Source organism: Hoplias malabaricus, chromosome Y (assembly GCF_029633855.1).
Source record: "Hoplias malabaricus isolate fHopMal1 chromosome Y, fHopMal1.hap1, whole genome shotgun sequence".
Lineage (NCBI taxonomy): Eukaryota > Metazoa > Chordata > Actinopteri > Characiformes > Erythrinidae > Hoplias > Hoplias malabaricus.
The window spans coordinates 69237392-69254941 of NC_089820.1; the positions used below are offsets into that span (position 1 = coordinate 69237392).

The 17550-nt window shown below is 40.3% G+C and overlaps 1 protein-coding gene across 1 annotated transcript; it reads right to left on the bottom strand.

The window, feature by feature from the left end:
• Positions 1-1993: 1993 nt before the first annotated feature.
• LOC136677686 (ATP-dependent 6-phosphofructokinase, platelet type-like) lies at positions 1994-16920 on the bottom strand. The gene is made up of 22 exons (XM_066655279.1): positions 16750-16920; positions 14968-15041; positions 14651-14728; positions 13038-13227; positions 12472-12637; positions 11713-11757; positions 11499-11607; positions 11011-11106; positions 9478-9570; positions 9144-9269; positions 8330-8394; positions 7771-7840; positions 6150-6296; positions 5839-5909; positions 5621-5708; positions 4929-5081; positions 4648-4812; positions 3572-3633; positions 3232-3343; positions 2688-2787; positions 2440-2545; positions 1994-2247 (listed from the first exon to the last, which is right to left on the bottom strand). Exons 1-22 carry the CDS (start codon positions 16832-16834, stop codon positions 2082-2084), a joined length of 2367 nt encoding a protein of 788 aa, XP_066511376.1. The 5' UTR covers positions 16835-16920; the 3' UTR covers positions 1994-2081.
• Positions 16921-17550: the final 630 nt, after the last annotated feature.

Below are 17550 nucleotides of genomic sequence, written 5' to 3' on the forward strand. Positions count from 1 at the left end.
AGGAAACTCCATGAGCTGTGAGAGATTTGTAGAAGTTGAGTGAAACTGCTGGATAATAAATGACAAGTTTAAAACAGTATTTTTGTTTTACATCTTTAATGCATGATTATGGCAGTTGTTACACACCATGTACTTGTTTGATTTGTGGCCATCGCTATAAGTTGTACATAAATGCTGCACCACACATTTATAGCAGCTTCTATAAAGCAGTGGAAATACACCACAGTGGAAATCAGCCAAAGCATCAAGATCACATGCTTGTTTCTACAGTCATTGTCCATTGCATCAGCTCCACTGACCATAGAAGTGCACCTTTTTAGTTCTGCTAATTACTGCATAATTTATTGGCCACGTTTCACGCTGTCTTTGAATGGTCAGGACCAACAGCAGAGCGGGTGTTATTTAGGGGATTGATCATTCTCAGTGCTTCACCCAGATGTGGGCCCTGTCTGTGTTGCGCTGGTACAAGTGGATCAGACCCAGCAGTGCTGATACATTTGTACACTGACACCTCGACTAATTTCAAACATGGCTGCCCCCATGTGGGGGACCCTGTTCTGTGGAACATATCCGGGTTTATTCAGGTATAACTAAGCATTTTGATTCTTCATCTCATGTGAGTTAACCTTTTATAGAAAATAAATGCAAATATAATAAATAGACACTTTCATAAATATTATTTGCTACTCTTTGATGGTGAAAACCACTGGTTTCCCCGTTAATAGAGAGTGTGTGTGTGTGTGTATATATATTTTTTAACTCAGTACATTTTTGAAGAAACTTTCCAACAGTGTTTTACTCAAAGATTCAGCCTCGATTATCACAGCAGCAACGTGTTAGAAACATCTTCTCACAACAACAGACATCACACTCAACAGCTACTGACTCACAGTTAAACTCCAGCTTTGGTACTAAAAGCGACAATATCAAAGTGCTACAGAAAACAGCATCAGGGACTTGTGCAAATAACACAATCTCTAAAGGGAAATTACACCCATTTTTCAAAATTCACCATGATTCAGTGGTGAGCCTTTGACAAAGTGTTCAAGAGTGTTCTGGTCTGAAGCGGCTGTAGAGACACGTTCATTTCTTCCTAGTGTTGGTGACAAAAAGCAGATATCTCTCGATAACCGTGTCTCCAAAAATAGTTTATATGGAATAAAGCTAGGAACTTGTCACACATAGAGTACCATGCGTGTGGGGATTCTTTAAAATAATGTATTTTATATCACCTCTGAACATGTCTCAGGCTTGAGGCAGATGATTTAGAAGCACAGTATGAACAAATAAAGGTACCCCAAAGGGTTGTTTGAGTGATGCCATAGGGATAACCACTTTTTGTTTCATAAAGAACCATTTTAAAATTGGAAAAGAACCTCTGCAGCAAGTGAAGTTGCTTTAAACCTTTAAAAGTTTCTTTACACTCACACATCTTTAACAAACACGGTTCTTTATGGAACCGAAAGTGGTTTTTCTATGGCATCCCTCAAAGAACCCTTTGTAGCCCCTTTATTTTTTAAGACTGCAACTTTATGGGAGCCAGTTTTTGGAAACCTTTAAAACTCTTCAGACGTTCGGTTCCATGCACAAACACAGAGAACAGTTTGAGCGTGTCGAACCGAACTAAAACTCTGAAACACAGAAATTTGCAAATGTGGTGAAATTCTCCTTTAACTATTGTGTTTACCAACTGTAAACATCTTCACGCGACTGTTTTTCTCAGATGAAATGAAGCACATATTGCTGCACCTGCAGGGATCTTTTAAGATGAATTTGAACTCACCTAAGATATTTATGCACGGTGTTAGGACTCTGATCTTAATGTCTATCAGTGAAGAGGACCTCTGTGGCAACAGGGTCAGATTTAAGGTGTCTTTAAGACGCATTCAAAGGTAAACACTAAACCTATGCACCAAAACAATGCTGTGGAATTGCAATGAATTTCAATGTTCGTGATATTAATTATCCCCACAGTTTCTGTCTCTTACTCTCACTCCTCTCCCTGTCTCCACCTCTCTTTTCCTCTATTCTTATTCTTTCTCCTATTATCCACTCCTCGTCTCCCACATTCCCTCTCTCTCTTACTCTTCCTCTCCTTCTTTCTCCTTCTCTCTCTCTTCGTTCCTCAGTCCTGTCACATGTTCCAGCTGGCCGGAGTCCGACACGTCGTAGCTGGTCTTGTACTTTGCAAGAATCTTCATCAGGGGGCGGAGCTTCAGCCACCACTGCTCCTTAGGAATCCTGTGTCTGCGTAAACAATAAACAACAATATACACCGACCATATAAAACAAACTAATAATTATCAACAACATCCTACAGAATCCCATTATGACTGATTCACATTTATGGTAAGTGTTTCTAATAAAATGGCCAATATAAATACAATGGAAACATACAATTAATCCGTTTTACCACCAAACGAAATGGGCGTGTCTTACACAAAGTCTGTCTCTTCTTTGAGTTGTGTTACAGGTTGAAAGACCAGAGCTCTTCGTCTCATTCCCAGTAAACATGCAGAGTCTTCAGTGTTAGCAAACACACGCCCTGCACGCACACACACACACACACGATTACACAGGGACCCTACTCATACTATCAGATCAAAACATTGTAGACACCTGTTCATCCAAAACATTATTCTGAAATTTGTCTCTGGTTCTCTGTGTGTGTGTGTGTGTGTGTATACCTTCAACATAAAACTCTTTCAGTTTTTTTGAGATCCATTGCATTGCTTTAGCTGTGATCTTGGTCCCAAAGTTCCTGTCGAATGGAGACGGCGCTCCTCCCTGAAACACATTGAAAACTATGCTATAATTATACAGCCAAAAGTTTGTGGACACATCCTTACCCACCACTGAAAAGAAGGATATCGATCAGACGCGCGGTCCTATTTACTCCAATAACACTCTCGGCTATTTAATGGTGGCCACAGGAACATTAGCACAGCCAGGTACTGAAGATGCATGATTATTTATGGATCACCACTCCACTTTAACTCATCCCAGAATATGGGTTGGAACGCCATGACCACAGAGAACACGGTTCCATTGCTCCACAAGCCAGTGCTAAGCTCTTGATACACCTCTAACCCAAGCTAGACGTCGGACATGATTATCTTAGCTGGCTGTGTCTGCAATGACTGTACTGTGAGGAAGCTGTATTCACATATAGCTGAACGGAACATAAAGAGTCCCATGTGTTTGTGTGTGTATGTGTCTGTGTGTGTGTACCTGCTGCATATGTCCCAAGACATTCTTCCTGCAGTCAAACACTCCTTTACCCTCCTCCGTGTACAGCTGGTAGATAAAGTCTGTTGTGAAGTTCTCATTGCTGTTCTCATTCCTGTAAATAAACACACACACACATATATTCTGACTCAGTAATCCTACTTCTTCCCTTTCCAAAAAACCATAAATATTGCATCTCAATTTAACCAAAAAAATAATTAACTATAAGACAGTAGATGATGGTGAACTGTGACTCGGCACTACAGCATGAGTACATGATTACTGCTGCTGATGATGATGATGATGATGATGATATGTGTGTGTGTGTGTGTCTGTAAAGTACCTGAGTACTAGACCTCTCTGGATGCTGGTCTTCATCTTCTCCGTCAAATGCTCTACATTGGTCTGGAGAAAGCAGTTATTAAAAAGTCACTTTAACGTCATCACCACACCCCACACATCCTTCCTTCCTCCCTCCCTCTCTCTCTCTCTCTCTCTCTCTCTCTCTGCTGTAAATTCCTGATATAGCGCACAGGGCTAAATATACCACTCTATGTTTGGAGCAGCAGAAGAAGGAGAAATAAAGAGTATGGCAAGGGGACAATGTTATTATTTAACCCAGAAGAAGTTATATTATATTACCATCACTGCCCTGAACATACTTGTTGTAAATGTCTGATTTACTACCATGTGAAATTATCATTGTATTTGCTCTAGGTAATAGTTTTATGTGTGTGTGTGTGTGTGTGTGTGTGTGTGAGGGAGTGTGTGAGAGTTTAAAACACTCCCATCATAACAATAATGTCACTAATTACAGATTAACTACTTGGAAAAATAACACCGTTATATATGTGTATACATGTACATAAGTGTGTGTGTGTGTGTGTGTGTGTGTATGTGTGTGTATCTAGGTCATCTCCAGCATCCAAATATAGACACACTGTGTTTCAAGGCCAGGTGATGGTCACCTGTCCAATCACTGGATGAAAGAGAGAGAGAGGGGGGGGGGAGTTAATGGTAATTAATCAGGTGTTAATTTCTCTTTACTGCAGTAAGTATCTCTCTCTCTCTCTCTCTCTCTCTCTCTCTCTCTCTCCTGAGGAGGCTTTACCCTAGATAACGGAAATGGAAGAACGTTGTGAGGATTCAATGGCATTCTGCCGCATAAACTTCAGTGATCTCATTGACTTCTATATATATATACATAGAGTACTAGTCAACCTCTAGAGAAAACTGATCCAAAGCTCTAGCCTTCGCTTGTCATTGGGTATGGAGACCTTAAGCTCATGTGCAGCTGCTCCAAGCATCCCATTTCATCTGATGCTTTGTAGAGATTACACATGATATGTCAGCTACAGGTGCAGCTAATAGCGGCTGAAGGTCATTGAAGGTCATTGATGTTTGCACAGGTGAGCTCACCTGAAGTTCTTTGATGTTAAAAGGCTCTTCGTAGATATAAGCAGCATCTGCTCCAGCAGCTAGCGCCCCGACCGTTGCCAGGTAACCACAGTAACCGCCCATTGTCTCTATAATAAACACACGCCGCTTTGTCCCACTCGCCGACTGTTTTATACGATCACAGGTCTGCGTATACACAACAACGCAAACACACAAAAACACACACATACAAACAGAGAAATGTTAATGTGGAGATTTCTATGGAGAGCTGGGAAGCTTAAATTGCTTAAAGTCAACCTTACATTGGTGATGGCATTGAGCGCAGTGTCTGCCCCGATGCTGAGGTCTGAGCCAGGGATGTTGTTGGAGACAGTGGATGGCACCATCACCATGGGAATGCAGAACTCAGTGAGTCGAGAGCGTGCCGCAAGCAGCTCCAACAGACCCAGGTATGCCTACACAGCAAGGGTTTATGGGTAAGAGTTCAGCATTACAGGTAATAAAAGAGCAGAGAGCAATGGGTCACACTTGGGGTCATAAACAGGAGATGAGAGAACAGAAACAAGGGGAAAGCAGGAGGCGTGGCCTGTAGGAGTCAGACATGTTGACTGGTGGATGTTAGTATCTAAAATACAAATAGTGGAATCCTCCGGGTGCTCCCGTTTCCTCCCACAGACCAAAAGTGTCCGTAGGTGTGAGTGTGTGAGTGAATGTGTGAGTGGGTGTCGTCCCGTGAAAGACTGGCGCCTCCAGGGTGTGTTCCCGACTTGTGCCCAGTGATTCCTGGTAGGCTCCGGACCCACCACCGCCCTGAACTGGATAAGTGCTTATGGACAATGAATGAATAATACATCAAGAATTAAGTCTTCACTTGCTGCCCAATATATTAAGATTTTATAACAATATTACAATGCTGCATTATAGTTACGAGTCTTTGTGCACTAGAATCCTATTATAAAACAATTCTCTGTTTTCTAACGTGTAATCTCTTCACCTCAAATCCTCCGATGACCAGCAGAGCATTGATCTTATTCACTCGGATGTGTTCAGCGATTTTATCCAGGTGTTTGCCCGGCAGGGTTCTGAAAAGAAAATGTAATAAAAGAACTGTTAAAAGCTGTTAATCAAAGCTATTCATCTAAAACTAAGAGAATTAAGAGGGCATTTAACTGATTTTCATTTGAACTGATTCCTGTTTAAAAGAAATTTTACCTTTTCGTTCCGAGTAGTGACCCCCCCTGACCAGTCCAGCCTCCAACATCACCCCATTTAATCTCTTTTATCTGAGGAAAGACAGATCAAATGAATAAATATTTTGTTATTTTTATATCAGAGAAAATATTAAGTTATATAACAAAATTATCCTCCACAGGTGTTTTATCAGTAGAAGGTGTGCACTGGTAGCTATACTAGAGTCTACACATTAACGATATTAGAATGTACATGTTTGTTACCTGCAGAAAATGTGTAATGTTACCTCTACTGAATTGTCTCTACTGGAGTGCACTTGTGTGCTGTGTTACCTGTCCCTTGCTGAAGCCCTCAAAACCATCGTGAACAGCAAACATGGTGTGTCCCTCTGTGATGCCCACCCTGACCGCTGAGCGGACGGCCCCGTTCATCCCGGCCGCCGGAGCACCCACATTCAACACAGCCACGTTAAACCCACTCTGCAGGACGAAAAGGGAATTAATACACACTCACACAGATTAGAAGTGAATTAATTAGAGAGCTGTGAAGCATCTCTCATCTGTCTCTGAGGCATCACTGCACCATTCTTCATCTCGCTCTCTCTCTCAGCTCATGCAGGTGTTATAACTCACAATGCATATATTAGAATGCAAAGTGGAGAACTGCAGCCAATAAAAGCAGCCTGTTTGTTAAAGACAAAAAATCATCATGCTGCAATAATCTACCGTCATGTTACATACACACATGCAGCATGGAGACGGTAGGGATACTGTGTGAAGCAAAGTCAGATATGAAAAAGCCATGATGGCTGCTGGAGTAAACTAAATAATGGAATAATCTTTTTATACCAAACATATAGTTTCACCAAGTACCAATAAATGTCATAAAGGACATTTAATTTCAGTTTTTTTTTCAGCTAATTGTACTTATGTTTACCAAAAATTGGTTTCTAAAATAAATCACAAGATGACAGTGGTGCAACACATAAGAACTGAACACTAGAAAGATACATTCTAGTCAAAATACCAAGTCATAAAACACATTTAAATACATTTACTACTTCAGTTAATATGTTTTATTGAAACTAAAACGATTTCTAAATCAGTCAGCCACAAGAGGCCAATCAAAGCACTGTTAAAGTGTGGTGTTAGACATTCAGCCAATCAGGTTTTAGAACAGGGACCTAGTTAATAAATCCTATTAGAGAAAATATATTCTGTTTTATTTTATATTATTTTATTTTATTTTAATTTATTGTATTTTATTTTATTGTAATTTGTTTTATTTTATTCAATTCTATTTTATTCTATCCTTTTCTTTTCTTTTCTTTTCTTTTCTTTTAATGTATTTTATTCTATTCAATTCTATTCTATTCTTTTATTTAATTTTATTTTATTTTACTGTATCTTATTTTATTCAATTCTATTCTATTCTTTTATTTTATTCTTTTTATTATTTTTTATTTTATTTTATTTTTATTTTTACTGTATTTTATTTTATTCAATTGTATTCTATTCTTTTATTTTATTTTATTTTATTTTTTATTCTATTTTATTGATTGTTTCTTCTACTTTATCCCACTATGAAGCTTTGTTAACATACACAGCCGGGATCATCCTCCAAAACCTCTCCACCTCATCCACACAAACCAAGAGAGTGAAAATAATACAAATAATCAAAAACCAGTTCATTCAGCAGTCAAAAAAAGACAGTGTTAACCCTTTATCTCACATGCTCAGCTCTAAATATACCTGCATTAATTAGTGCCTGGAAAATACAATATGATCATTTCAGTTTCTGTATAATATTAGCACAAATCCATAAACACTCTTTTAGATATAATATATATTTACACAAAAACACGATCAGAATAATATTGCTTATAATAATCACTCAGCTACAGTGTAATCGGATTTGTTTAGACTTTTATGTGTTAGTGTGTGTGAGACTCACCTTCGGCACTTCGCTCTCAGTTTTACGGTATGAGAGCAGCTTGTAGGTGTTCAGATTGTTCTCAAAACTCCTGGAGGTTTTTTACAAAACAGAGATCAGTTTTTCAGACACTTTCCGGTGTTAAAGCTGTCCTTAAATGAAAAATCTGATTAGACTGGACCTGCATTGTATACAGGATGGGTTTTTTGTTTTTTTAACAGCTAGGTTTATAAATAGATAAGAATAGCAAACAAATTCTAGAACTACTGTGATGTTGTGTGATGGACTGAGGGATGAACAGATAAGGGATATGGGTTGATAGATGGAGGAGTAGGAAGGGTGGACTGAAGGACTGATGCATGGAAGAGGGATCAATGGATAGATGTTTGATGAATGTAGGGATAGACACAGCTATAAGCGGATGGATGAACTCTGGGTGGAGAAAACAGGGTGGATGGAGGGTGAAGGAAGGCTGCGTAGCTTGAATGAATGATAGATGGATTTAGAGAGGGATGGATGAATCAGTGGACTGAGGGATTGATGGATGGATGTAGAGATAAGTGGATGAGTGGATGTCTACCTGCCACGAAGTTTAACAGCTTCTTCAAATTTCTTTTCATCCATGGCCTTCTGCACTTGCTGAGTCTACATCACAGACATGAACACAAACAGAACTGTTTTTAATCTTGGTACAGGAACGCAGAATACAACAAGCTGAGGTTCCCACCGACAATTATCAGGTCATGGGTCGTTTGGTAATGGGCCACAACAACTACTAACTTCAGAATAGGGAACTAGCAACAAAAGCTCTGAACCTAACTTTTTTTTTTTTTGAAATTTTGCATTATTATTTTTAATAGCGAATGTTTCATAAAACTTCATTACTGTGTGTCATGTTTCCTGCCACGAGGAGCACGTGGCTCTGTGACGCCTTGTGACGTGTCACTGACGAGTGAAGGGTGTGGTGAACACACGTACATGTCCAGTCTGTTTAAATCTCGCCAAACAGATAAATATTATGTTATAATAAAGAGGTGTATATGATTAAAAATATGAGCCAAGTGCACAGTATAATGACACCCCTTTACCCTCACCCCCCACAGGTGTTATATCAGGCCCAAGGTTGTAAACATTTTGGGAACTCCTTCTGCAGGCCTTTAAATGTATTAAAGGGCAGTCCCTATCACTTGTGGTGGTTCAGACAAATCACCACTAAAGGTGATATTTCAGTAAAAGGATAAACATCTTCCACAACAATATAAGGTTTATAGGCTCAGGCTAATGTAGTAAAGGCATGGCCTTCTGCATTCAGTGTCCACTCAGCCTCCACACAAATAGGCGCACACACACACACACATACACACACACACACACACACTCACACACTCACTAACCATCTGCACACATTCCATTAGAGGCAGCCTAATAGCCTGATTTCCGCATAGAGACACCACACAGGCCGGAGTGTCCGGAGATGCTTCCAGTAGTGCTAACACAGCCTCTACTCCCATTCTACTGGCCTAGAGAGAGAGAGAGAGAGAGAGTGTTGAATATTAAAGTTGAATATTTCTGAGAGAGAGTTAATATTTGAACAACTCTACACTCCTGGGACTGATTTATTCAGGATTGGAATATTGCTGTGAGGATTTCATGGCACTTTGCAATGAGAGCATTAGTGGTTAGGTGTTTCATTAAATGGGTTAAATGTTGAGTTAAATCAGACTTTACCAGGATTCTGTCGAATGCAGAGGGTGTCCCTCCTCTCTGGACGTGGCCGAGGATCGTCACCCGTGTATCAAACCCCAAAGATTTCACAACCAGCTACAATACAAACACACGGTGCCAGATTCAGATCAGAAAGCACACTGTAACAAACACACACACATACACAGACACACACACAGACACACACACACACACACACAAACACACACACACACACACACACAGACACACACACACAGACACACACAAACACACACACACACACAAACACAAACACACACACACAAACACACACACACACACACACACACAAACACACACACAAACACACACACACAGACACAGACACACACACACACACAGATGGAATATGAGAGGACAGAAAACTCAAAGCCTGCTCAAAGCAACTTTGCTCAATTCTGTAATGAAATGCCATGAAGGTGAGTGAAATAAAAACAGAAAACCAGTTTTACCTGAGACAGGCAAACAGCAATAATCCAACATCCTTATTTACCTGCCTCAGGTACTCTATACATCCAAATGTTTATTGACACCTGCTCATCCGACATTTATCAGCAAAAGTAAAGTGTAGCCTTTGCTCTTCTGGGAAGGCTTTAGACTGGATGCTGATCTGTTTGGAGGATTTGATTTTAGAGGCGTCACACTGATGTTGGATTATTAGTTCTTCATCAGAAATCATCCCAAAATGTATTGGATTGAGCTCCATAATGGTGTCTGAAGTGTGAACCAAGCCCATTGTGAACTGGGGCAAGGAAGTGGGATGCTGAGGAGCTTGGGCCGGAGTTCTGTGTGGCTTCTGTTGGTGAGATTTGAAGCCGGACTCCGCCCTCCCCTGCTGTGTTGGAAAAGAAGGAGGAGCTTTGGTGGTGGTGGAGTGTGAATATTTGTCATGAGAAGAAGAGGGAGGAAGGAGTGGTTTAAAAGGGTGCGTAATGCAGGAGAGGAGGAGTTAGGGCATCGTCCTTCTCCTAAATTGTAGGTACTCTGTAACTCTGTTTAAAGGAACGATAGGTAGAGTTTTTAGCTTAAAATTACAGCTTCAAAATCACTGAGATGATGCACTGACTTATAATGAGGAGAACAGGGACAGTGCTATAAAAGTGAATTACACTCTGCAACTGCAAAGGAGAGAGCAGGAGCAAAAATACCAAATCTTACCTAGTGTCCCTTTAATCTGCTCCAAGCCCTAGTGCTGGGGACCTATATAGCCCTCTAGTGAACACATGGTATTGGGAATCGTGAACTCAGTGTTATGTGCAGCTGCTCCAGAACCTCCCACTTCGTTCTGTTAGCTGTTTAGAGCTGTATAGAGCTCTGTATAGAGCTCAGTGAAGAGAGTGAAAGGAATGCTGATTAGAAATGTTGAATGTAAGATGCTCTACAGTCCAGACTGAGGCCAGATGGGTAGAAAGATGAAAGGAAACTGAGAGATGAAAGAACCTAATAACTGGAGTGGAGGTAAAAAAATGGTGATGGGACGATGAAGGCGGTCTACTCCAGAGACGCAGTACTCACATCCTTCACATAATCCGTGGTGATGGCCTTGTTGTGAGAGTCTATAGCTCCTTCTGCTACTATGATGATATTGAGTCGTTTCTTATCTGCTCGGTTCTATGAGGAGGTTAAAAAGCACAAGGCACACACACGTATCATACACAGAGTTCAGTGTAAGGTGTACATTGAGTACTCACATTTTAACAGAGTCAGAAATGATGGGATGTCCATTTCTATCCATAGCTCCCTCTGCTACAGTGAGAATATTCAGATGAGAACCATGAAACAGCTCTGGACAACAGCATCATTCCCAGCAGCCAAGATTAATTAAAGGATAGTACAAGGACACACCTTACCACTGCTTTCATACACACACACACACACACACACACAAATCTCCACATCAAACATTTTCCCTGCACTGCTGCTTGAAGCCAATATTTCAGCCTTCAAACAATGCTATAATAAATGTATCAGTGTATGTGTGGGTTTGAATGAGTGTGTGTTACTTCTGAGAGCTTCTGACACATCTGCTCTTCCCATCCATCCTCTGGAGGCATCTCAGGAATCAGCACCCAGTCAGCTCCACATGCTAAAGCACTGACTAACGCTAGATACCTGTGCACACAAAACACAGTCCGTCTCCATAGTTTCAGGGGACATTACATAGACATCCATTCATTTCCTACATATTCGTTATTATATACATGTATGCTTCCTCACCCGCAGTGTCTCCCCATCACCTCCAGGACAAATGTTCTCTGATGGCTACAACACAAATACAAATTATAAATGAATTGCAACTCATGAGTTCAACAGAACTCATCTGCTGGTTCTGTCTGGACATATTAATGTGTAAAAATGAGTGGTGTCATATACTATCATTAATAACACGTTAATGCGATAAAGTGAACGCATTTTTAACTGTTGGTCCCATTCATTTAAGACTCCCAGGCCCCAAGGCTGTGCTTTGAATGTGTTAAATCCATTCTGATGAAGCTCTTTTTTGTCCACTCTTCTTTTTCTTTTACTTAAACAGCTGAACTCTGTACTTCAGGGTCAAATATGAGTAAATAGAACAACTGCGATTAACCACGATTGTCTCCACGAAAATGCTGAAATTTATCATGATTTTTTTAATCATCTGACACCCCTAGTAAAATATGTGTGTTAAAATACTGTAATACATTCAACAGAAGAACATTCACTAATGATGTATATGGAATATTTGGATGCAACTTGTTGTGGGAGTCTTTATTTTCACATTTGTCATGTTGTGTATGTCCTTGAATTCGTGCATGTACTTGCATGTGCATGTCGATGTGAGCTTGTGTGCTCGTGTGTGTACATATGAGTAAAGCTGCTTACTGATGCGGAGTGTGTGATTGAGTGTCCTGCCTGTGGGCATTGCATGTCAGCCCTTACATACTACAGCTTATATACGTCCTGTAGATTTGTGTGTGTGTGTGTGTGTGTGTGTACCTCTGTGCTGTGGTCACTATGGCATCCACCACCTCTATGATCCTGTGTAGAGCTGAATCAGTGCCAATAGTCATGTCCGTTCCACAGAAGTCATTATCTATGGAGCCAACCATCCCCACGATGTGCAGAGAAGAGTGTGTTTCAGCTGCTTGTTCATCTATCTGATCTGGGACACACACACACACACACACACACACACACACACACAGTTATATTTGCAAAATAACTCTCAATATTAAATATCTAAATAACAGCCACAAAACAGCTGATTAAACAAAAAAATCTAAACAGACATCTTAACGTTTTAGACAACCCTTAACAATGAGTGAATTCATCTGTAATAAAACATGAAATTAAATACAAGGAGTGTAGGAGAAGCAGCACATGAGTCCCCAATGTCAAGCATGGGTTAGAGGGCTCCTCTGGACTGTGCTCAAGGGTAATGTGACAGTTCTTAGGCGTCATGGAGGGAGCTCTGTCTTGGAGTGCAGGACTAGACAGCCAACATAAGCACCTGACCTCACTAATGTTTATATATGAATGATTACCTACAGCCATCTTCACACCTGTTTTTACAAGTTCCTCCAGCAGGCTGCTCCACTCCTCTCGGAAGAGGTTAGCTCCGGTCAGACTGCCATCTCCTCCGATCACACACAGGTTTGTGATCCCGAGTCGAACCAGATTCAGAGCAGCTTGCAGGCGGCCTTCTTGAGTCCGGAACTCCTTACAGCGGGCGCTACCAATCACTGTACCACCCTACACACACACACACACACACACACACAACATACATACAGAGCTTGGATCTTTGTGAGAGAGGAGAAGATCAAGCTCCATCTGAGCACTCCATTGGAATGAAACACAGTGGGTTTGAAAGGATGTGGAGCTGGAGAGTAGAACCCCCACACCTTAAAAGACATGGCGCTTAGTTCTGTGTTCCCCACAATCGTAGATGTTCCCACTGAGAGTTTACACTGAATAAAACAGAAGCTGAAAGGAAACCAAACTGGACTCAGTAAACATTATCCAGTGGTTGAGACTTCAGATGCTCAAAAAATGAATGATGTAAAATTTTGAATGAAAAACGTATTAAGAATTAATTAGGTTTTAAAATGACGTTTACCTAGTGTTTAAAATGCTTCTGCAGTTCCTGCTGTAGATGATCATAGCTGATTAATATGTGCCATGTTATATATACATATATATATATATATATATATATATTATTTTATTTATTTGTTTATAATCAGGTTGGTTTTCTCTGCCCATAAATGACTCTTCTCCTGTCTTAAATACGACGCCTTCCTACTGCATTGTCAGCTACTCCACTAGACTCAGCTTTTTGGATTTTCCACTAATAATATCCGGTGCCTGGTATGTGCAACTGATTACTTTTTTAGTCTTTCCTCGCTCTTGGTTTCAGTAAACCTAGCAGAGCACTGATTGGCCAGAGAGTCACTGTCATTCACAAGGAAAAGCAGACATCCAGTACAAACTCACCAAGCTACAGCAGCCATCACGTTTAATCATAAAATTACACTGTGGTCTTTAGAGGTTTACATGCTCCTTGGATCGGTGGCCGATGAAAGAAACTGAAAGAGGGGTGGACACTGGAACAAGGATTGAAAAGACTAGGGGGAGGAGCCATGTTCTGTCCAAAAAAACAACAACATGCAAATACACGATGAGTAAACAATCATTGATGTTGCCGCTGCCGTTGTTTAATTTCCGATGCCTGTGGTTTCCTTTAGAGGTGTAACAGACTACATATCCAAGGGTTCATAGTGGAAAATCTACTAGGAACCAAGCAAGTAGAACCATGTAGAGTCGAGTAAAGCAGGTACCATTCAGTGAAAAAGGGGGTGAAGAAGAAGAGGGTGGAGGACAAAATATGCTTCACCTAAAACATGAGGCCAACTCACCACTTCTTCTCTAACTGCCACTAGTATAACAACAGTGAACAGCTTAACACACTGGAGGAGAATGCAAACTGCACATATCTGTCACATCAGCTTACAGACATCTTGCTAGCATTGTGGGGAAAAAGTGGGGGGCAGGGGTTGAAAATTAGTTGAACTCTGTAGGACTCCCAGCCTTTACTGAGTGAGGATCGGAGATTCCTACTCCGTTGGGAGCCCCTTCATATCACATTTTAATCTAATCTGAATTTAGCACTGACCAGTTGTAGCATGCTGGACACACTCTCCCATGTGGCCTCCTTGATGTTATCACCTCCATCCACCATGCCCTGATAACCCTGCACAGAATAATAATAATAATTAAAATTATAATAATAAAACACTTTAAAGAAATCTTAATTAACAAGGAGTTCGTTTTAAACATGTAAAGAAGCAGCAGTTATTTTTGAAAGCTTATAAAGACATAGTTAACTTCATTAATGTCAGGGTCTGTGCTGATATACAGATTTATTTTTTTATATAATTTATTATATCATCATACAAAAATGGTGAAATACAGCTCTGAGATTTATCATACCTCATGAATAAAATAAACTTTAGCTCCAACATAAATCCCCATCCTCACCACAGCCCTCACTGCTGCATTCATTCCTGCAGAGAGAGAGAGAGAGAGAGAGAGAGAGAGAGAGAGAGAGAGAGAGAGAGAATTAATTTTTGTGTTTTACAAATATTGTTCCACATTAAAGCAACACTAGGTAGTATTTTTACCTTAAAAATACAGCTTCAAAATCATTGTGATAATTCACTTTGTTGTAACAGGCAGAACAGTGGCTCTATTTTTTCTACTTCTGGCTCAGCACTGCAGAAACTGCACTATGTAATTTTAAAGGAGGATAGGAAACCACTCCCCAGTCCTTGATTTCAGGACAGTGCTATAAATGTGAATTAAAATCTGCAACTGTAGGGGCAGCCTTTAAAATGCTGCAGTAGTTACATCCTTAGTCCAAGGCACTAGAATGTAACTGCTGCCCCATTTAAGGTGGAATGGAAAAACTGTTTTAGCCAAGAAATTAAAATATGGCCGGTATATATGGTGTTGCTGAGCTGAGTGCTGTTGTGACGAAATGTGGCATGGCAGGATGCTGCACTGCTACTTGACTCTCCTCACGTCCACACTGCTCCAGTGAGTGTGCACTATACACACACACACACACACACAGCTACAAACTAAATCTCAGAGGATTTCAGCTCTAACAGCTGCTTCAAACTCAAAGAGCAAAATCAAAGAGCAAAACCATAGATAATAGTGCTTATAGACATCTGTATTCATACACTCTTATACAGTCTATGAGAAAAACACACTGCCTCGACCTGCAAATTCATCTCCAACACCCCCTACTTCACAAATTAATCCCTTCTTCCAGCCTTTCAGATATTAATCAGCCGCATTAGTGTTATCCTCTTCTGCTCTAAATGTTAATGTACAATTATAAAGGAGTGGGATGCCTCAGACCCCTAAAACATAGCATAAGTTTTTCAGTTGCAGGGGTCCGGTGGACTGGATTTGTGGTAGCACAGACCAGTGGCCAACAATGACAAACAATAAAGAACAACCTTTCTTTCTCTGAAGCTTCAAAAACAGATCGTTTTTATTGCCTGTGACGTCACAGAAAACCAAATCATACATACCCACACCTTCGGCCTACAGCAGCTTAGCCCCGCCCCTCACAGATTGATATTAGTGTTTCAGCGGTCACATTACAGGAGAGCCAATCAGAACAGAGCTCATTAAAATATCAGTATTAAGCACCAAATAATAAAAAATTGATTTCATGTTTTACATACATGAGACACACGAGTGTTAAAATATGCTCATCAGGGAAAATATGCTCGCCTATTTTTCTTAAATCCTTTCCACAATTTTCAAATCAATAAGTTTGTTCTAAACACTGTGTGCACGTATTTTTTAAATTTTTTTATTTATTTATTTATTTATTAATTTATTTATTGTGGCCACAAGTTCTTTCCTGCACCCGCTTTTTTCGACTTTTTTTGTACACAATTTATTCCACTTGCACCCATTTTATTGACAAAAATATATATACTTGGAGAACCTCTTAAGAAATTAAGAAGACGTGCGCAAATTATTCCAAGAAAATTTAGTTTAATAAGCTAAAGTGGATAGCTGGACATAAATAAAAGGACATCTGTTGCACTGTTGGTTTTAATGAGAAATGAGCTGAATTCCCAATGATCTGTCGAGATATTTGTATTTAATACAATGTGAATCTCCTCCCGGCTGCTCCGCTGTAGGGAAGCGGCGCTGAGCGGAGGTTATTCCGGTTAAAGTCGCACTCACCTTGGGCATCTCCACCGCTGGTCAACACTCCGATGGATTTCTCCGCTCCAGACAGATTCTCGAAGAACTTCTTAGAGTCCGGCATCGTTCACCTGAATCTCTCCCGGAGATACACCTGATAAAACACGAAAATATTTCTGCCTGATGCTAGAAAATGACAAGAACTCGAGACGCTTCTTATTGCGTTTATTTTGTATCTCACCCGTTTTTCGACAAGCCTCGCCCCCTGCGCGTGCATTGGCCAGTAAAAATGCACCGTTCATGAACGAGTCGGCTCTTTTGAATCGGTGCTTGTTGGCTCGTGGGAGTCGAATCTCAGATCGAAGAGTCGGTTGTTCATTTGATCTCAAATTTTTAACTAATGTTTGCACCTCATTTTTATTATATTACAATACTGTTGTATACATTTGAAACGAATATATTTTCTATGTATATATCTTTATCTTAGTTTATGTTTATTCGAGAAATATTTTCTATATATACAGAATATATATTGTTGTTTTTATTATATTTTTAATTATATATATATATAATATAGTGGGGAGGGAAACAGGCAGTGCGACAGAATTGAAAGAATCATTTACGAACCCAAGAAAAGGGTCGAGTATTCCTTGTGAGCCGAGTTAATTGAATGACTCGTTTAAAAGAGCCGGGAATGTGCGGTCCAGCCAATCACAGCGAGGGAGCTGCGGCCTGACGTAAAACGGGTGGGAAAAATATCGTGTGAGAATTCAGGGCCCTTGGAATTTGAGTTACAGTCCCACCGACCAATAGGTTTGCAGATCACGTCTCCTGTTACCA

Coding starts and splice junctions, on each gene's coding strand:
- LOC136677686 (XM_066655279.1), bottom strand. CDS start 16,834: ATGCCGGACTCTAAGAAGTTCTTCGAGAATCTGTCTGGAGCGGAGAAA. Junction 5,709..5,838: donor TCACTACTCGGAACGAAAAG/GTAAAATTTCTT, acceptor TTTTCTTTTCAG/AACCCTGCCGGGCAAACACC. Junction 4,813..4,928: donor CGCTCAATGCCATCACCAAT/GTAAGGTTGACT, acceptor GTGTATACGCAG/ACCTGTGATCGTATAAAACA.